Here is a 21,974-nt window from a genome sequence, read left to right as displayed (position 1 = left end):
ACTCTAGGAAACACTACTCTAGTGTACACTGTAAGTTAGGTTTACCTTGGCCTAAAAATCAGTCCTTCAGGGAACTTTGGTCAGGCAGTGAATGCACTAAAAGAGAAAGCCTGCTAGGTCTTCTATGCAACGAAATGAAAATTCCACAAAATAAATTAAAATCTGGTTTAATGTATTTGACAGCATCATTCTACCCATTGCATTGTATGGGAGTGAAATATGGGGTCTGACCCAATCATCAAGACAAGGACAAACATCCTATGGGGACCCTACATGCAGAATTCTGTAGACATTTATTTACATTTACATTTATTTATTTAGCAGACGCTTTTATCCAAAGTGACGTACAAAAGTGCATACAGTAAGTATAGCAACAGTACAGGGACAGGATGTGTACAGTTCCACAATGAGACACTAGTTCTCAGCTGAGAGCTAAGTCTGTTTGAGGACACAATACTAGCTAATTTATACAGCTACAGGGTATAGGCCAACTAACAAGATCCAGCTTCAAACAGCGCAATGAGTGCCAGAGTAAAGGTGGTAACACAAAAAGCACACAGCAATTTATAACAGCAGTGATCCAGATGGGGAGCTGAAAGATGACAGCAGACAGGAGTTGGGAAGTTGGTTGTTTGGGGGGGGGGGATTGTGTGATAGGTTAGTCCAGGTAGAGTCTGAAGAGATGTGTCTTCAGACCATGTCTGAAAGACTGGAGTGATGGAGCTGCCCATAGCGGGACAGGTAGTTCGTTCCACCACTGGGGAGCGATGCAGGAGAAACGTCGTTGCCTTGCAGACCAAGAACCTCCAGCTTTGTCTGTGCAAGGAGCAAGACGTCCAGTTGCTGCTGAGCACAGGGGCCGGGCAGGTGTGTAAGGCTGGATGAGGTTGTGGAGGTAGGTAGGGGCTGTCCTGTTGATTGCAGAGAAGGCGAGGGTCAGCATCTTGAATCTGATCCTGGCATCGACAGGAAGCCAGTGGAGGGATTTAAGCAGGGGAGTAACATGGGAGAATTTGGGGAGGTTGAAGATTAGTCGGGCAGCTGCGTTCTGAATGAGCTGCAGAGGCTGGGTGGTTCAGGCTGGGAGGCCTGCGAGAGGAGAGCCTTGCAGTAGTCTAGGCGAGAGAGCACTGTGGCCTGGACGAGGAGCTGCGTGGCGTATGTTGTCAGGAACGGATGAATCCTTCTGATGTTGTGGAGGAGGAATCAGCACCCCTGTGACGTGCGAGCAATGTACTCCTTGTAGAAATATACTAAAGTTACAAAGTAAAGCCCCAAGTCAGCCCATCTCAGTCAGCTGGTTCTGAAACTAAGTAACCAAGTAACAGCTAATTCACTCAGGTTTCAGAATAGCACTGCTAACCAACCACAAATTAGATTAACCCAGGTTATGAAACAGATAAAAATATCATAACTGGAACATTGGGATAGTGAAACCACAACAGAAAATAAACGTAATTGCCATCGGGGCCTAAACAGGGATTACACACTAGCAGAATTTCTCTTCACTGTCACAGATACACAGAGACAGATCCTGAGCAGATACAGGCTCAGTGACTACAGTCGTGTAATTGAAAAAGGTGGACACAGACAATTATGGCTAACAACAGAAGAAACGCTATGTGGTCACTGTGAGACAGCTGAGGTAGAAACAGATGCACTCTCTCCTACATTGTAAAAACTTGCAAACAATTAGAGACACATACTTTAAACATTTTGAATTACACCTCCCCACATTTAAGCAATGGTAAGACAAAGATAAATTACAGATTGTTCTAGGAGAGGGAAACATTGCAGTTTGGCACTTGGCTTCCGTTGCTTAGTCAGATTACACAAGTTAACTTGTGGCAAGGCTTGAATAGTGTTACACTCACACTCACTGGTATAGGAGTGATGTTAGCCTGGTATGACACTGTTGCTCATTTAACTTGAATGGATACACTTATGTTCTATTGTACTGGAAGTTGCTCTGGATAAGAGCGCCTGCTAAATGCATGTAATGTATAATGTAATGAAACACCAATGTCTAGCTAAGGGCTGTATATAACTGATGCAATCAATATCACAAATGCACTGACAATAAATGTTAAGATATACAATTTCAATGATTTGAAATACAGTGCACAAAGGTAAGAAATACATTATTATTTGTAGCAGCGTTCAGTAGGCTAATGAAGTTTTATAGTACTGTTGTTTTCAAATGCAGGCTTAGCTTCGATTTATTCAAAAGGATTGCCAAATTTTAACAAAAGCAGATAAAAGAAAAGGAACATGCAGTGGAACTAGTGTAAAATAACTTAGATGTACTTTGTCTCAACTGAAGCATACCATCAGTGACCGTGCCACATAGCCTACAGTAGTTGGCGGACATCCATGCTGCTCTGACTGTGTCCCTGGTAGTCATGGCGACATTGGTGCACAGTGCACGTGACACACGTTAGCCCAATGGTTTATGGGATTTGTAAAAGTGTGTGCGCTGTGAAGGAAGAAGTAATTCTGATCCTGCTAGAAAACAGTTTTACAGGCGAAAAATGCCGGAGTTGGCCGTGGAAAAAGTTGTTGTCCATCCGTTAGTGCTTCTCAGTGTGGTGGACCACTTTAATCGGTAAATTAATTCGATTTATTTTGGTTGCTGTAAATCTGTCTAAAACTGTAAACTCACTGTCTCGTGAAGGCCCAGTGAATCCAACCCAGCTAGCAGGATGGATAACGTTCGATTATAATTATCAATTTCAGTGAACTAAGGATAAGAGCAAAAATTACGTGTACACTAACCATTGTTATAGGTAACGTGACACTTTGATCGTGTTTCTTAATAAATCCAAAAAAATCAGCAGGCGACGAAGCTACGTAGCCGGCTAATTCATATGCAATTTCTAGCAAGTTAACGTTAGCTAGCTGCCTGTCCAGTTATCCAGCGAGTTTGTCTAACTTAGATAAATGCCGTTTACAACCCTACAAGCAGCTCGCTTGCATCTTTGAGAAAGTGTGTACTTAATGATACTAATAAAGTTAACGTCGCTTTTAGCGGAGCGTGCATCCACGCTTGCTACAAATCATAGCTGTTATCTATGTCAGTACAAAACACTTTAAATCATGACACTGTTACTATAGAATAATAGTAATAAACAGCCTATACCAACAATATATATATATGTATGTAACTGTATATATAATACAGTTTTTCCTATATTACCCTGAACGGAATGTTCAGAATGATGCTCAAGGTTTCCTCTATCGGTTCGTGTAACCTGGCCCTACTGTTACATTTTTCAGTTTTCAAGTAGATCCAGGTAGTTTGGTTGCAAGAAACCCAGCAATATAGGTAGATAGCTCATTTTAGGCAGAAGATGAAAATGCACTTGATTTTGTTGGGAGAAACAACCCAACAGGATGTGTCAGAAGCCATTTCGAGGCATAGACACATTAACTGCATAGATAGATGTTAGATATGTGTTTTATGCAATTTTTGTTCCTTATTTGTAAGCTTCGCTTGATTCAAAAATAGATGACAAAAGTGATTCTTTTCATTCTACTGACCTTGACAAATCTCTTTGTGAAGAATTGGAAAAGTTGGTAGCCAGAAGCGAGTTGTTGGAGTATTGCTGGGCTCGTGGCAAAAGAGAATCCTTGATGTGTCCAACAGTTTTGCAGGTGAGTTTGTGCCTTGTAGAAAGCCAGTTCAAGTTGAGGATATACTTTGGCAAATTGGCATTGATTAAGTATACAGTGGATGTAAAAGTATACACACCCTTATGAAATTGCAGATTTGTGAAATGTAAAGACAGAACTAACATAAATGTCAGACCCTTTCCATCTTTAATGTGACCTTCCAACAAACAAAAATCCAGAGAAAGAAAGAAGAGTTGATAAGGAAAAATATAAAACAAAAAATAAACAAAAAAAAAAAAAAAACTACAACACCCTGATTGCATAAGTATGCACACTCCGCCCAACTAATATCTTGTGGAAGCACCTTTTGCATTTATTACAGCAGCAAGTCTTTGTGAATAAGTCTCTATTAACTTTGCACATCTAGACTTTGGCATTTTATCCCACTCTTTGCAAAAAAAGTTCAAGTTCCTTCAAATTGCAAGGGGATCTCCTGCGTACAACTCTCTTTAGATCATTCCACAGGTTTTCGATGGGATTGAGGTCTGGGCTCTGACTGGGCCATTCCAAGACTGATTTTCCTTTTCTGAAGCCATGCCTTGGTCGATTTGGATGTGTGCTTTGGTTAATTGTCATGTTGGAATGTGAAATTCCTCTTCATCTTCAGCTTTCTGACAGCGGCCAGCAGGTTTTGTGTCAAATATCTTGATATTTGGAGCTATTCATTATCCCATCTATCTTGATGAGAGCCCCTGACCCAGCTGAAGAAAAGCAGCCCCAAAGCATGATGCTACCACAACCATGCTCAAAGTCAGTATGGTATTGCTTGGATGATATGCTTTATTGGCTTTGCGCCAAACATATCTTTTACAATTTAGGATGAAAAGTTTAACCTTTGTCTCGTCAGACCATAGCACATTTTCCCACATGGTTTGGGGTGACTTAAAGAATCTTTTGGCATAATTTAGACTTAGATGTTCCTTTTTGTAAGAAAGGGTTGCCGTTTTGCCACCCTACCCCATAGCCCAGACATGTGCAGAATACGAGAGATGGTGGTCACATGCAAGGAGTGACCGGTACCTGCCAGAAATTCCTGTAGCTCCTTCAGTGTTGTTGTTGGCCTCTTGGTAGCCTCTCTCATAAGTTTTCCCCTCATCCTCTCATCAACTATGGAGGGTTGTCCTGATCTTTGCAATTTGCTGCGGTGCCACATTTTCTCCACTTATTGTTGATGGTTTTGGCAGTGCTCCATGGTACATCCAGTGCCTTTGATATTCTTTTATATCCCTGTCCTGATTGGTACTTTTCAACACTTAGCTCTCGCACTTTCTTTGGCAACTCTTTGCGGACCATGGCTCTCCCGGTAGGATGCAGCCCCAAGCATTCAAGCAAATCCTACAGATTAATCTGGGTTTAATCAGAATCACTTTCATTGATGGCAGGTGTATGCTGTTTACCTACAAGCATGATTTTGAATGTGAATGGTTAACTTTGAACACAGTTAGAGCCCCCATTATGAAAGGGTGTGCAGACTTATGCAATCAGGGTGTTGTAGTTTTTTTCATTTAAAATGTTCTTAATAATTAACTATTTGTTTTTTCTCTGGATTTTTGTTGGAAGATCACATTACAGATGGAAAAAGTCTGACATTCACATTGTTGTTATTTCTGTCTTTACATTTCAAAAACCTGCAATTTCATAAGGGTGTGTGGACTTTTTATATCCATAGTAGTAAATTCTGTGTTTTAAAGGTTTCCATATGGTAGCCTTTGTGATGAGCATTCTGCTTCTGAATGATTGATGGTTGTAAGTTGGTTGTCTGTGCAGTGCCATTTGATGAGGATGACAAGGATGACTCTGTTTGGTTCCTTGACCACGACTACCTGGAAAATATGTATGGCATGTTCAAGAAAGTCAATGGTAAGGATGTCAAAACATTTTGGTGCAGGTTTTTACATGGAAAGGTTTTTTCCCCTGATTCAGCTGTTTATTCTCTGTAATGCTGTTGAGTGTTCTAAAATAATTTCCTCTTTTTTAGCCAGGGAAAGAATAGTTGGCTGGTATCATACAGGTCCAAAACTGCACAAAAATGACATTGCAATCAATGAACTCATGAAGCAGTACTGCTCAAACTCAGTAAGTGCTTTTTGCTACTTGAGGTTATTGAGTAATCTATATACATGAAATTGTTGGGCATTTTGTTTGGGCAACTGAATAATAGTCATTGCTCTGTGTGGTTATTGAAATTTCGATGTACAGGCAATGCTGTATTTATTTTGTGAAAATAGATATAGTATATATTCATATAGTGTATTCAATTTTGTCTTTTAGGTTTTAGTTATTATTGATGTGAAGCCGAAGGACTTGGGTCTACCCACAGAAGCATACATCTCTGTAGAGGAAGTGCATGATGTAAGTTGTGCTGGCTTGAGTCAAGGTAGTCTGTTTTTTGAGGAGGTAGTATATTTTTAATTTGTCATGTTTTCACTGTATTATTAATACATCATCTACTTTATCACTTTACATCTTTATTTTGTTGAGCAGATTTAAAATGTACTGTTTAAAATGATTACATTTCATTTATACAGCTAAATAATTATTGGTGCAACTCAGATTACCTTGCTCAGTGGCACTGAAGTGATCTTATATCTGCACTATAGCTGTCTTGCTATGGACATCTAACTCCAGTCAGGATTTGAATATGTACGCTTCTGTTTACAAGTCAATTCCCTTAACTACAATAATATGCTGTTTACCTAACCATATGTTCCTAGATAAGGTACCTTTGTCAGAAATGAATTAATTGTGTGTAGTATTAAATAAGACCTTTTAAATACCATGACATTGCTCAGTAAGTACATGTGATTTATATGTAAAGTAAGTAGAATTTAACCAAGTACTGTAACCATGGAAGTGGTGACATGGTCAGTGTATTTTTGGCAATGATTAAGTACAGTATTGTATTTCTGGCATTCATATACTATTTCTTTAGGATGGCACTCCTACGTCCAAGACATTTGAACACGTGACAAGCGAAATAGGGGCTGAGGAAGCAGAGGAAGTTGGTGTGGAGCATTTACTCAGGTGTGCGTTCTGTGCGCAATTTTCTATTTTCCCTGTGGAGTAAACTAAACTTTGGTAACTACATAACTGTATAATGAGTGGCATATGTGACAAGGCTATTACTGTACTGCCCTTTTGCTGTAATATTGTTTTGATAAAAGAAATTTTAATAACATATACAGGGCTCAGCATTTACTTTGAAATGTGGTTGCCCAGTTCAGATTATGGTTGTCCAAATGGGCAAGATGGTTGCATGTTAAATTATATAGTTTTACCCCCCGAAATCCACACAATAGAGTAAATTGTTACAAATTTAAGTTCAGCTTTGATGTTTATTTTTATTGCAATATAAGTGTGTTCTTCTTTTTGGGCTCACTTCAGAAATTATACAATAATAATATCCAATCGATTTTCTTATATCAGTCATGCAAAATGGGAGGCTTGCAAATTTTGTTCCTCACATTAAAATCTGATGCTTACGGTAGAAATAAAGGTCACAAAATTGCAGTTGTCTATAAAATTAACAGGTGGATCCTGTATATTTAGGCTATACCTTAGCTATGAGCCTACACAAGTGGAAGAGTACAAAATAATGTGTCTACCACAGCTGATAGTAAGTTGCTAGTTTGTGTGAGTCCTGCTTAAAGCTGGAAGTGGCGGACCTATCTAATGTTAATTACATGTGCGGTGCTTTCTCTATCAAAGGGTTATTTGGCTATAAATAACTTCAACAATATGCACACATTTTTCAAAAATCAACAAGGCCTGAACCAAGTAGCAGGGTAGAAATGCAACCAGCTAGCAAGCTAAATAAAATAGGTTTGTGTTGTCACAGTGCAGGCCAATGCACTACATAGTTCTGTGCTGGGGAGACAGCAGACTGTGGGCAGCTACATTGCAAGGCAATGTGAGGGGAAACCATTTTATTTAGGGGAAACATTTGTTTTTAGATATTTTTGGTTGCCATGATGGGAAACTCAGCATCCCAAAATCTTTTGACTCATGAAATTTGTTCTGGGCAGCTAGGCAGCCCTGAAAGTCCAGCCCTACCTACTGAAGCAGACGGGTAAAAGACTGAAAGTGTTACCTTACATTGTGTGCACAAGCGTAATTCCAATGAAGAGAGATCATTATGAAATTCTTGGTCACCTGATGTGCTTGTCCTTCTTGCTACAGAGACATTAAGGACACCACAGTGGGCACCCTCTCCCAGCGCATCACCAACCAGGTGCATGGGCTTAAGGGCCTGAACTCTAAGCTATTGGACATCAAAAGCTACCTGGAGAAGGTAGCTATGGGCAAGCTACCCATCAACCACCAGATCATATACCAGTTGCAGGATGTCTTCAACCTGTTGCCAGATGTCAACCTACAAGAGTTCATCAAGGCCTTCTACCTCAAGACCAATGACCAGATGCTGGTGGTCTACCTGGCCTCCCTCATCCGCTCTGTGGTGGCTCTGCACAACCTCATCAACAACAAGATCACCAACCGTGATGCAGAGAAGAAAGAGGGCCAGGAAAAGGATGACAGCAAAAAAGAGAAGAAGGAAGAGAAGGATAAAGACAAAGATAAGGACAAGGACAAGGACAAGGACAAGGGGGAGGCTTTGACTCGGAAAGATGACAAGAAGGAGAAGAAATGAGCTAATGGGGAATAAGTACTAAATGAACAACTGTTGCTACATATGAGACCAGTGGAAGTCTTTCTTTTTTGGGTTTTTTGCTTGTTTCCTTTGTATACAGTGAAAGCTGGTAAAGCTTTACACCGTCTTCATAGTTAGTTGGGCACTGTATATATCTTTTTGATAAAAAGGACTCATTTTCCCATTTCAGTCAAAAATAGCAAAGGGAATGAAAGTTTTCTATTATAATGCCTGTTTTTAAAATGGTTTTTATCAGATGCACAAAAGACCTTTTAGAAAGAGATTAGTTTGCATGTTTCATCCATTTTTAAGCTGGTAAAGCATAATGGCAAAGCACTGTGGTCATTAACAAAGAATTTGGCTTATAGTGTATACTAAAATAAAATCAGTGCAACTTTTAGAACTTTTATAAACCTTTGCTGTTTTAAGAAAAGACTTGAATCATTTAGTAATTTCTGAGTCAGTTTTGGGTAGATTCCTAAGAAGAACTGCTATTTTCCACACTTATCTGCTGGTTTATATGCTAAAACATTTTATTGAATATGGGGCGTGATCTATCTGTGTATTTATTGGTTTGGCAGTGAAGAAGAATGACTAATAAAATCCATGTGAGCTCAGCTGATAACAATGTCAGTTCAATACCATGATTTAGTGGTATTTTCATATTGCTCTGAGTTTGGTTCTAGATGGTCATCAGTAGGAGAAACTCAACATTGTGAAATGTATACTAAAAATTAAACTTTGATGTGATTAACATTTGTCTGGCCATTCAAGAGTAATCACCTTTCTCTCCCTCCACAATAGGAACAATACTGTAAGAAAAAGGAAGGATTATTAGGTCACTTCAAATTATATTTGTAACGTTGACCTGGAAATATTTGTAACTGCAAGGTAATGTGAGGAGTTAGTGGTCATTATTTGGGATTGTGATGGCATGAGAAGTCATATGACCAGTGTGCTTGTCCCCTGTTTTTATGATTAGTGCTGCATGCTATCTGACCTGAAGGGTGAATTACAGGATCAAGACATTATTTTGGTTTAAGTTCCGATGGCCCACCTTAGGGTTTCACATTACACAGGTTGTATAAAATGCCAAAAAGTAATTTAATTGGTTACCTAGAAGGGGTGTGGGGGCCCTGGCAGGCTGTAACACCTGATGTTTAATCTGTTATTAGGGGGTTCCTTTTTGTTCTCTTTTGTCAAGTCAGCACACTACCTCTATGCAACTGCCCACCTCTTTGCAGGAACTAAAACTTCCACCCCCATGTGTATATTCCTGTAATGTTCAATCTGTTAGGGTGGTTGCAGATGGCTGCAATGACACAACCTCATATGAGGGAGAATGATTGGCATCCAAGCGTTGTCTTTGCCAGTTGATTTTACTAGCACTGGCACTATTTGACCTAGAGCCTGTAGATTCTTGGATACTATCACAGCTGGTTTGGTGCAGGTAATTCAGTGGTTAATACAGTCAAATACAGTCAACGTTTGAATGTTTAACCAAATACTAGCCACTGAGTAGTCTGGAGGGGTAAGTGGGTTAGCTGATGTTGTTAATGCCATGATACAAAAGGTGTTATGAAGGATATTGTCTCTCTGCTGACAATTGAAAACAAAACAATAGTATGTTCTTCCTTGATGCAGATGTTGATGGACCAACTACAAGATTTCTCTTAATGCAACAATTTCAGGTAGGGTGCCAGATGCTGTGTTGCAGGGAGAGAAGGAGTAAGCTGTGGACAAACATTGTTCTGTTGCTATGATTAGATGAATTCAATCAAACATTGTATGAAGTTTGACTTGCTGTTATCTCATTCACCGTCATCAAATTTGCATGATTTAGGAAAGTTAAATTCTATGCTGCATGATCAAGGTAAATTTAGTTAATTGTGCGGATCAATACTAGTGATTGTAGCACTTTACCCACAAACATGACTGTTTTTCAGGGGGATTTCTCAGCTCTGCCTGTATGTTCTGCTGTGTACACAACTTGTTTTGTGATTCATTTTGGTTGTCACTATGTGTGAGAAAGGAGATGTGTTCAACAGTGTGTTCTATGTGAGAGATACTGGTATACCTGTGCATCATAAGATCTTGACCTGTCTTGCCTGACAAAGTCATTCAACACAGAAATCAATCATGGTCCACTGTTAAACATGCTTGTTCTACACTAGGAGATGCCCTGATGTGTATTTGTCACATTACTGGTGCTCAGTGCATTCCCAATAAATTCCCTAACCAGAAAGATGTTTACCAGCTTGTGTCGATGCCGGTGAAAGGTAAGTTTTCTTATACAGGAAAAGGGATTTGGTGTGTCACTTACCTAAGCTAGGTTCTTTCTGTGTAGAGTTAGGTGCTGCTATGATATACCAAGTGGTTTCCCTCAAATTACTTCCCCCTCCTACATGTAACTCTGCTTTTCTATGGGTATCTGTGTACTGCCCAGGCCAGATAGGATAAGGTGAGAGCACTGGAAGGAAGAAAATGAAAGCATAAGACAACATCATGTCAGCTTTTGGGTGGTAAGTTGAGAATTCCAGAGGACTCCTGTGATTGTAAGATGACAGCTTTGAGGCTGCTGTGGGTTGGTCAAGTTGGACGAGGTGCAGTGCTATGGGGCATTAGTGGCTGCACTTACTGTAGCAGAGAGGAAGAGAGTAGGAAGAGTAGATGGGGATAGGACAGGGCGGACATTTAAGAAACCGCATAAAACTCCTCTGTGGCTACTGAGTGGTTAGTACATGTGGTGGGGACTCTTAATGAATTCCTGCAGATAGATTCCTGTGTCTTATCAGAAACTTGCAGTTTCCAAATTCTGGATGGGACAAAGTTGTAGTCTCCTTGAGCAGGACTATCAACAATTATTAGCTCACATCCCCTTTGGATACTGGACTCCAGCCTGGACTCACATTGACTCTAGATCTTCTCTAGAGACTGCCCTAGCAATTGTGACTGCAGAAGTCAACACTTCCTCCATCATTGTAGGGTTCAGACATGACGTGCATCACTGTAGTGCAGATATCATGTTGGATGTATACTGAACCTACTCACGAAAAGTATCATTATGTGTAGATCTAACAATGGTAACAAAGTCATGCATATTAGAAATTTTTTAAAGTAATTTATATTATATTATTAGTAATTTTAAATATTAACTGTTGCTGCCTTACACACAGTGATTTTGTACTGTCACTTGGGTACTATGAGGTTACTGTTACACTGTAATGTGTATAATACAGGTAAATCCAGGTAATATCTCTATTATTATCATCACCTTCTTTATGCCACATTTTATTGTTCCCTTCAGACTAACCAGTTATTGCTTTATTTGCCCTTTAGGTGTATAATTCTAGAATAATTAATTTAACTAGTAATACCACATTTACCTCTACAAACACTGTGAACAGTGCATGGTATTTAGAGGGAATATGAAAAGCAAAAGTAAAGCTGGTTACAAAGCTTCTCATGATCACCCAAAATGTCAATTTCCACCCAGCTTAAAGCAGTCAAAAGTGAATAGAATAAGATAAAACACCAGTCAACACAGAAATGCAGTTTAAGTAATTGTATTTATTTGAATGCAAAAGCGAGTAATCACAGTTAGAATGTTGTTCTTTGTTCCCCTGTGTGGTGGTGTCATTGAATATAGGACCCTGTTCAAATCATACAGGAGAGTTGCTATTAAATGGGTTAGAGTGTAATTCCTCGATGTTAGTTGATCGCTTTGCTGTGTGACTTTTTTCAGATTTGTCCGTTTGTGCTCCAAATGTTCATGCATATCTCTTAAAGTAAAGTGCAGTTTGGTTGCTATGTGTATGAATATGCTGGCATGTGATTATGAATTATCCTAAAAGGAAACATTAAAATGCTACCAACTTGATCTGCAGTTTTTTTTTTTTTTTTTTTGTATACAGTGAGGACACCACAATCACTTTGTACATATTCTGCCCCTTGTATATGCAGGATTCTACAACACAACATAAATTCATAAGGAATGGTTGTCCTCGGACCAGGACTGGGCACCCTTTAGGTTAAATTCGTTGTATATTAAACACCACTGTAAATATACTGTAAACATTGGATGATAGGCATTCTCTTGTAATTGCTACTTGTATGCTATGAAAAGAGAGCATTGGAGATCTTAAATCCCTTTTTCTAACTCAGATGGTATTATTATTATTATTATTATTATTTTGTTTTACTTTACAACATTAATCTGTAGATTCATAGGGTCAAGAACTGTAGCTGTATCTGCGTTTAGAACAGTATTCAGCTAAAACAGATCACGTATTATGAGAATGGGTCGTCCCTTGGACAAGCTGCTATGATGTCAGCTGTCTTCCGTAGTCAGGGAGCGCGCCGAAGAACAGGTTACAAAGGGTAAATCAGATTATTAGGTAAAATGGATTTGTGACGTAAGGGTTTAAAACTGCAGGGAGCATTGCGTGTACTAGGCAACACTAAGACGCAAGACAGTCTGTGTAGGGAAGCGGACAGCAGTGAACCTTCTTACCAATGGTGGGCATGGCACTTCAGTTATTGTAGCTAACATCGTTATATACATCAAACTGCAAAGAATGGCTTCTTTTTTGCAGGTGAGGAATCGTGTTATCGGGTACAAACAGAGTTTGACATGCGGAAGGTGATTTATAGTGATGTAACGTTCGCTGAGTATCTTTATTTTTGCGACGAATCTACGTTTTAAATAAAATTGCAGCGTCGATAGGCTGCTGTCTTGGTACAAATTAATGAGTAAGCATTTGCAACATGTCGATGTAAAAATTAACATGTAAGGGTGTGGCAGAATAACGCAAACAAGGGTTGTCAGGAGGCTAGCTACTTAGTTAATTAAAGCATCTTTCCCTGCTAGCGAGCTATTGCAGCTGCTACGGCATATTATCAAACTTGCAAGGTTAGCTAGCTAGTTAGCGCGCTAAAAAGATATGCTAGCTGTCTAGCTTGCGCAGTTATCCAAATGGGGTATTTTTGGTGGTGTCTTGCACATTAAACATGAGTGAACGTAAAACCTTTGCCATACTCAAACTGCACGCATTTGATCTTTGCAGCTGATGGCAGGTAAACTCGAGTTCACTGCGGCTTAGTGGGTGTTGCTAAGGCGACGCCAACCGTGTTTGTCTCATGCTCATCTTAAAATGCACGCCAAAATACTTCGTTTTTAGGGTATGCTTTCATCGTGTTGAAAGATAATAACAAATCATGTTGAATGTAAGAGCAATGGGATTTTTGCATTGCTGGGTGTTACATGAAAGTAAATCAGGAAAGCAACTAAACGAAATGTGCTAAATTCCATTATTATAGCCTGTCTATTCAGTTGCCGGACCTTTTTTCGTTACAGATTCCTGATGAAGAGAAGGGCCATGATTTGAATCTATTTTGTGTTCCAAAACACTATGAAAACGATTTGGAGAGGGTCATTATTCCCCATGGCATAATCATGGACAGGTGGGCAACGTGCAGACTGCTCTCCCATGGTCATTATGGTGTCTTATGCATTTGGCCTCTTCTGTGACTTAGTCTGATCATCTTTACAGCAAAGGTTGTTGAAACATTTATATGCAGAACCAACCCTATTTGTACATAAAGGATCACAAACCTGATACTGTTCATATGTGTGATGTATGCTTTTCACTATCAATATTAAAGACCCGATTTATTATTAACTTCTTTGTTAAAGACAAGTACCACCACACAAACAGCAAGATGTACTACAGCAGCTATTCATTTTTTTTTCCAGAATAAGCAAAGAAATCTCTTTGAATGTGAGGACATTTTTGAAATGAACTCTTTTGCTGTTGTTGTTTTCCTCTGTAGGACAGAACGTTTGGCCCGAGATATAATGCAGGACATGGGAGGACACCATATTGTTGCTCTTTGTGTTCTGAAAGGTGGTTATAAATTCTTTGCCGACCTGCTAGATTACATCAAGGCACTTAATCAAAACAGCGATAAATCTGTACCGTTGACTGTGGATTTCATTAGACTTAAAAGCTACTGTGTGAGTGATTCATCTACGTTTCTCTTCCTTTTTTTTTTTTTTTGATCCATCCGTGATATTATTTCAGTGTTTTTTTCAAATGACATTTTCATCTGTTTTGTGTACAGTATGTGTGGTTTGGGGATATTAACTCCAGAAATATTGTGTAGGCTACATTGTATTGTGCAGTATGGTGATTTGATTTTTTTCCCTTTACATAGCCTTGATGCAGCCTAATGCATGCCTGTTTATTATAATGCTAAATTCTTTAAACTGCTTCTGAATACTTTTACTTTTCTTTTTCTGAGACTGATTAAATCTGATTCATGGCTGTGTTTTTGCTGGCTGACCACTGATAGATTTCTCAGACATGTTCAACTGGAAGTGACATGAAAGTAATCGTGATGACAGAATGGATTTTATTTTTCACGACTGTTGAATTGTCACATGAAAAATTGTACTTATTTATAATTGTTTTAGTTTTAATGTTACTTTTACATATAATTTACAAAATTTATACCATTCTTCCCAGCTTAAGAATATTAGGGTAAATATTGTGGCTGTAGGTAAAAAAAAAAAATAATAATCCTCTGTCCAACAATGTGTGATTTCTGTTCATATGCCAAGATCATGATTTTTACACAGTAGTGAAATAACAGTAGCATCAAAGCAGAAAAGTGTGATCACAAGTGCGTTATATGTCTGCTGCTGAGTATGAGCGTGGTCAGATCTGTGGTCAGGCTTCAACAGCCTGAGACTGAATAATATGTTTAGGTTGACCACCATATTGCGCACACAAAATGTGTCTGAAGAACGTTAATCAGTGCCTGTAAAATAACCTGAAAATCAAAGCAATATGCTACCTTGTAAAAGAGAATGCTGCAGCCAAGTCGCAAGCTATTGGCAAACTTTGCTTTCTCTAACTACCAGTTGTACTGAAGATAAATTTGATGTCAGTGCTGATGTAACATCCTTGGAATGGTTGGTTTTGGTATTAATTTGTTTTTATTTTCCCAGAAGGATCAATCTACAAACAGTGTGAAAGTTATTGGAGAAGATGAGTTGTCAGCCCTTACTGGGAAAGTGAGTTTAATGTTGCTTGTCAAAATGGTTCATTTTCATGGTGCAAGTTATTACATCTTAAAATAAAAAAAAAAAACAAAAAAAATCATACTTAAGACAACTGAGTTAGTTACTCTAATGTGTCATTTTGATGGGGATAATAAAGGCACCAAAAATTCACATGATGTGGTATGGCATTCCAGTTCACAGTTGATTTTGGCTTGTCAGAGTGTAAGACCATTCTGTTTTTTCCTTTACAGAATGTTCTGATTGTTGAGGTAAGATACCTTTAAACCCTGATTACTTATTTGATTACATTTGCAATTTTATAGTGACTTTTTAACTTGGAGTTAATCTGGAGTTAGAATGCTTAGTAGTGGAAAGTAGAGGTTATGCTAATTTTGAACATGGATGAGTAAAGTTTGCTTATGATTTGTCAAGAAATTTGTCAAGCTAAATGCAGCAGTATGTTTGATGTTTATATGTATTTTTGCACTTCAGGATATTGTAGAAACAGGCAGAACCATGCAGACACTTCTGTCTCTATTAAATGGATACGGCCCAAAGATGGTTAAAGTAGTAAGGTAAAGTGTTCTTTTTACTCTGTGTTTTGAATAAATTGATTGGCTTTGGACAACTCAGTTTCTGTGGTATATTTATGAAATAGATTTGAGTACAGTAGAATGCAATATAGACAACTGCTAAAGGGAATGCACTTGAACATTGCATTAATATTGTAATGATCCTCTGAAGCATTTATTTTTAAGATTCTATACAGATTATGTAAAAGGAAGCAGGCCATTCATTTTAATCCCCTGTACCATTTATTGTATGGAAGCAGATGGATGTTGCACTATGAAAGGTATATTCTGCTTAGTCCATTTTGATTAGGATTACAGATGCTTAGGATATGATTTAAAAGTCAAACAGGGTTTTAACTACAGTGTATCTGCCAGCCACTCACAGTCTATGACATGGTTCCAATGTAAAAGTCATTCTGGGTTTGGTAATCAGATGAAAGGGACAGAGTTTGTTATTGATTACATAGCCACACCAGTTAGCCATGTTCTGTGTATGTGAATAGAAATTTGTACTGTACTGGACACATGATGTTTCTGTAAATCATGCTTAATACTTGTTTACATCAACTTGCATCTCTTATTGCAGCCTTTTGGTCAAAAGAACACCAAAAAGCTCAGGATACAGGCCAGACTGTAAGTGTTATGTTCTATAAAAATTGTGAATTATTATTATCATTAACAGCGTTAATTGCAGAGCAGTGTATTAAATGGTTTCCTAGATAAGTATTTAATACTTAAAACACAATATTCGTGGAAAATGCCCTCTTCAGATGTGGTTGAATACAGCACATGTAGTAGCACATATGCTCAGACTGATTATGCAATGCTTTTAGGCTGGAATCTGATAAGCTCTTTAAGTACATTCCAGAAAGACCCATTATTTTAACTTTATTTCCTCCTCCTTTTATGAAGCTGAAATGCAGAGCCATTAATTGACCTTTCATAAAAATTTGACCTGCATAATACAGTCCAGTATATTTTCTAACTGAATATTTTATTTTCATCTGTTTGTTTACTTGACATTTATCAAGGCATCAGGTAAACCTTTATTTAAGGTGATCTTCAGTGCATGAAATCATACTTTAATTTCTTTTTACAAGATTCTGGTCAGAATTGATCTCAATGGCACATTCACATAGATAAAAAAAACTTTATAGAGTAGAGCATTGTAGTTTTGTGATCAAAATGTTACTATTACATGTGTGCCCTGGGACTCTTCCTTTCTTATTTGATTTGTAGACATCGGATTTGAGGTTCCTGATCAGTACCTGGTTGGATATGCCCTGGACTACAATGAATACTTCAGAGATCTTAGTGTAAGTGTTCAGAAAAGACACACAGCAACTTTATTTTCACAGTGTGTCATTCTCTCTGCATTATTCTGACTGCTTTATAGAGAGTAACTTCCTAAATGGAGGGTGAATGTAGAGCCATGTACCTCGGTAGATGATCTTCTGCATGTTCTGATTTTGCAGCACATCTGCATTCTGAATGAAAATGGAAGGGAGAAATACAAAATGTGAGTGGAAAATCTCAAGAAAGCTCAACCAATGGAAACTAAGGGCACTGTGAAGCTCCTTGTCTAGCTTTTTTTGTGTTGTGAAATGTTTATTTTTCTACGTGAATAATATGTCAGTGCATGGGGAGTGAACTCAATCGTCTCTGGAAGATACTTTCTGTTCATGTAATATCTGTTTTTACCAATGGAGGTACCAAATATGTGAAACTGTATATGGCTAATATTTGTTGTTCTTTGTGAAGTATTGGTAAAATGTTAGAAAATATATTTTGACATAATGAATGTGGCAAAAATGTATTCAAGACAGAAGATGAAATGAACGTATGCGTCAGTAATTTGTTTTAAAAATGAAATCTTATGTTATGAAATTGTCAGTAAACAGCAAGCTTTTAATTTCTTGTTGCAGCTCATATACAATCCTGTATTTAAGACTGTATTGTCTGGTGACAGTATACAGTGCATGAGTCCACTTTCAGTTTTACTTATCCTTAATGAGGCGATTGTACTGTATTATGTTTTGCACTAAAACAAAGCCAACGCCAGTTTTGTTTACTCTCTCTTAAACATGGAATGTATGACTGAATGTTTCATTTTGTTTGTTGGCAAAGTTTTTTTTTTTTTGTGAAGACCATGCAAGTTCTTAAATGATTGATGATTGCAGCAATAAATGACTTCAAATTTGTGTTTGACACATTGTTTAATGTATGTATACAATTGTTCACAACTACGTTTTTCGACATATTACAATAATGAGAGCTGCTAAATGGCAGTAGGTGTTAAAATGTATTTATTCTCCGAAGCAACAGAGGGCGATAACGTAACCTGTGTCGCAGACGACAGCACGGCAGCTGCTGTGTTGGAAACGTCATAAATGTGAGACAACGCGGGCCTGAGAGTAGGGCACGCATGTGTACCGAAGGATTCAGTGAGGACATTACATTGAGGAAAGCGATTGACATTTTGAATGGACCTCACTGATAATAGAATCGGGGTTCATTTGTTTAATTTATTTTAGCTTCGACGTAAATTGTAGCACTACCAGGATGATTTCACTTTCTAGATTTCTTCAGAGAACCGAAGTAAGCTTCAGAATCCCCAACTAGGCATTAACTTGTTGCTCAGTATTTTGGTCCTAGTCGGATAGTTTGTATGTCATGTTTGACTATGGACATTGCCTAGAAAGCATTGCTGGTGCGAAGTAGCTAGCTAGTGGTATTGCCGGCCAAGCGTTTCCCTTAGAATCATGTGTAACTAAATTCCTGACAGAGTTCTGTCATTATGACTAGCTAGGTTGGTGTTGCCATCTAGCAGTTATGTTATCAGCCATTTGCTAATCGGTCTACTGAGTGAATGTCTATCATAGTCTGTTGTAGTAACAAAACAAGTGCGGAGGTGTCTCTCGGCCCAGACGGATGGAGAAGTCCGAATCACACGAATCTTGAGAGAAAAATTTCCACAAGCAACGTCAGTAAAAGTTTTGGATATTTCAGGCAAGTATGGGCAATGCCTAACTGAATGGCTATCTTTCAACAATTAGCAAGCTAGCTAACGAACTACATAGGTTGGCAAGTCTTTATTTTCTGTTAATCTATTTGCCACCATGTCAAGATGTTTTGGATGTGATATGCTTTGTGCGATAATTCTTACTGTGCGACTGTAGCTTCACAGAAAACTGTCACCGTGGCAGTAACTTGTTCAGGCTGTGTTAATGTTATGTCTTCTAGGTGGCTGTGGAGCCATGTATGAAGTACACTTAGAATCAGACGAATTTAAAGGGAAAAGAACAGTGCAACAGCATCAGCTAGTCAACCAGGTAAATGATGTAAAACGTTAAATTGTATCATGTGAGAAAACAACTAAAATGTGACCATACAAGAAAGCATATTGCTACAGTATAATCACATTAAGTTAAAAAAATGAGTTCACAGTACAGTCGACCTGTCATTATATTAATATAGTGCTGCATTGGAATTTAAGAAAATTAATAAAATTTTAATGAAAAAAATCTTCTTTCATCCATAGGCACTTAAAGATGAAATACAGGGGATGCATGGCTTACGGATATTCACAGAAGTTCCCAGAAAGTAGGAGCAAGAGCTGCTTCAGACAGTTGTTGAGAGATCCTTAACTTGACTAATGGAGAAAGACCTGAAACTGACATAATCTGGATGTGGTTTTTGCAGTAATGGAAACCAACAAAACTGAAAATGCTCTTTGTTAGTGAAAGATACATCAATGTAGCTAACATTAAAAAGAAATTTGTATTATTACGTTCTACACCTAAAATATTTAGGCTTGCCATTTGATAGTTCAAAGCCAAACATTTACAGACAATGTGATGGGAGGAACACCATAAATATTTACATTAAATATAAGTACCCCAATATTCAGCATTTACTGCACATGATTGTTTGTCTGTATTTTTAGTGTTAAGGCAGCAGAATGAGGTTATTGGAATTCCTGACCATAGGTTTTTAATAAATGATGCCCTTCTCCTCCAAGAGGTGTAAGGGTAAAAACACTGATACGCACAATGTAAGTAATTAAGTCAGTATGTTTTATTTATGCCATTTGTATATGCCATATGTGTATCACTAACCAGTGGAGAATTGTTGGTTTGAATGTGATTAATACTCCTCCTTGAAATTTAATGAACTTCTGCTTTTAATGAAAGCACAAAAAACTGTTGTATTCTGTGTTTGAAGCACTGAAAATCAAACCAGGTTTTTTTCTCCATATATGGTGTCGTAAAACATAAAATGTCCAGTACTTTTTATTTTACTGTGTGTCTTGCCTGTCTGCGATTGCTCGCCACTCTAATTGTTCATGATCATGACACAATTGTTACTTAGCTGTAATGTAACTGCTAGAATAAAACTCATTGAGTTCTACATTTCCATTAAATAATTGTAAACCACAGTGATGCTGTTGAAGGGTCAATTTTCCAGTGTGCCTTCCTCCCACTTTGGGTCAACAAACATTTGGCTTTCTTCCCCAGCAATGCTGCTATTCTCTTTTGTCCTTTTGAGTATTTAGTATGGCTCTGTATAATATACTAACAAATTTCATACGGCTATTTCATTGTGGTAGTACAGATTACTTTTTGGTATCGTTCTCTGTAATAAAGAGGAAATATATTTGCACATTTTGTTTTCTAAAGCGCTGGGCAGAGAGCAGTATATCAAAGAACCAAAAATCCATGTACTGTTTGCTCCAAGAACTAATTTATTTTGGCAGGGCTTGCTCAGCAGTTTTTCCACTCAAGGTGGATTTTGTTCAGGACATACACAGCAAGAATAAATTAGTTTTTGGGAACAATATGAGTTTTGGCTACTAATGAAGGACATTTTTCTCAGCCACAATTAATCACTGGAGTATGCCATTAAGCAGGTCTAACTTCTATCTATTATAAGACAGGCCGGAAGCATTGTTCGCTAACGTTGACGCTTGACGTTGTTAGTATACTTGCATATAATGTGCGTGTAAAGCGTATATTAAATGATGACAATACAATACCACATTTAACCACTAGATGGCAAAACACTCATGAAATGTAGCTTGAATATACTTAGTATGAGAGATACCTTGATACTTCGTTCTATGGGTTATATATGTAAGTTTAAATAACTTTTTGACATGCAAGAGATGACAAAGCATCATGTTGTTCAGTTACATGTGCTGACTCTCACTGATGACAAGTAAGTTTTAAGCATCTGATGGACTGTTAGGTGGTGCTCATTCAGCAAAACAGATGAATCTTGGATGGCAATGCTCTCACCTTAAGTTCTCTTTGACCCTGGTCTTCTGCTCCACTGACAGTGACATTTACCACATCAGTAAAATGCTGGGCCTCTTAACAAGGCAGAAATGTCTTACTACAAAGCTCTTACTACTAAGGTTAGCCTGCCTGACAGGTATGATGGCTATAAAATAAGTAAATACATAGATTAAAACCAGTTACAAATCCGTCATGGCTGGAGATTAATGGCAGCATTAGGTTTGAGTGTGGAAGAACTACAATGTTGGCAATTATATGTTATTAAAGAAGGCTCCAGTTTAGTCATTTTTTGGAGATATTCTATAACAACCCCTGGTGCAGAGTGTGTTCTTTTGTATTTTGTCATCACTGCTGAGATTTTGGGAGTTTGTGTGCATGTATTATAAAGCAAAACTCTTTATCATTCTGTGGCTTAGTGATATTTTGGACCACCTGCCTTTGTAAGTGTGCACTACAGATTTTAAACATTTTAATTTTAATCATTTTGATTCACAATTTTTAATTCAAAACTGAATAGATAAGGGTCTGGGAAGATTCTCTTGCATTATCCTTCATAATCCATCTTGTACAGCTGAAAATTTGTCCTGGTAAGAAAGGTACTTCCAATACCTGCATGCCAGAAACCAAGTATATCCCTGTGAGTCTTGGGTGACTCTTTCAATGCTAACATGCCTTGTTTTGTTTCATCCACAACATGCACACTTGCCTAGTTTACAGCC

At 38.0% G+C, this 21,974-nt stretch overlaps 3 protein-coding genes across 3 annotated transcripts; all 3 read left to right on the top strand.

Annotated features, from left to right (window-relative positions):
• The first annotated feature begins 2,461 nt into the window (after window positions 1–2,461).
• LOC118782186 (26S proteasome non-ATPase regulatory subunit 7-like) lies at window positions 2,462–8,506 on the top strand. The gene is made up of 7 exons (XM_036535483.1): window positions 2,462–2,605; window positions 3,563–3,654; window positions 5,440–5,532; window positions 5,651–5,748; window positions 5,944–6,024; window positions 6,605–6,696; window positions 7,852–8,506. Exons 1-7 carry the CDS (start codon window positions 2,532–2,534, stop codon window positions 8,318–8,320), a joined length of 999 nt encoding a protein of 332 aa, XP_036391376.1. The 5' UTR covers window positions 2,462–2,531; the 3' UTR covers window positions 8,321–8,506.
• Window positions 8,507–12,655: 4,149 nt separating this feature from the next.
• Window positions 12,656–17,579, top strand: hprt1l (hypoxanthine phosphoribosyltransferase 1, like). Its single transcript, XM_036535058.1, has 9 exons — window positions 12,656–12,915; window positions 13,677–13,783; window positions 14,153–14,336; window positions 15,333–15,398; window positions 15,638–15,655; window positions 15,879–15,961; window positions 16,545–16,591; window positions 17,198–17,274; window positions 17,434–17,579. The coding sequence occupies exons 1-9, from the start codon at window positions 12,898–12,900 to the stop codon at window positions 17,479–17,481; spliced, it is 648 nt and encodes a 215-aa protein (XP_036390951.1). The 5' UTR covers window positions 12,656–12,897; the 3' UTR covers window positions 17,482–17,579.
• An 807-nt stretch (window positions 17,580–18,386) lies between these two features.
• LOC118782285 (bolA-like protein 3) lies at window positions 18,387–20,389 on the top strand. Its single transcript, XM_036535593.1, has 4 exons — window positions 18,387–18,556; window positions 18,841–18,967; window positions 19,202–19,290; window positions 19,500–20,389. The coding sequence occupies exons 1-4, from the start codon at window positions 18,521–18,523 to the stop codon at window positions 19,563–19,565; spliced, it is 318 nt and encodes a 105-aa protein (XP_036391486.1). The 5' UTR covers window positions 18,387–18,520; the 3' UTR covers window positions 19,566–20,389.
• The last annotated feature ends 1,585 nt before the right edge of the window (window positions 20,390–21,974 follow it).

This window comes from Megalops cyprinoides, chromosome 8, assembly GCF_013368585.1.
Source record: "Megalops cyprinoides isolate fMegCyp1 chromosome 8, fMegCyp1.pri, whole genome shotgun sequence".
NCBI lineage: Eukaryota > Metazoa > Chordata > Actinopteri > Elopiformes > Megalopidae > Megalops > Megalops cyprinoides.
Note: the sequence above shows the minus strand (reverse complement) of the source record. Positions and strands in the feature narration are given on the sequence as shown.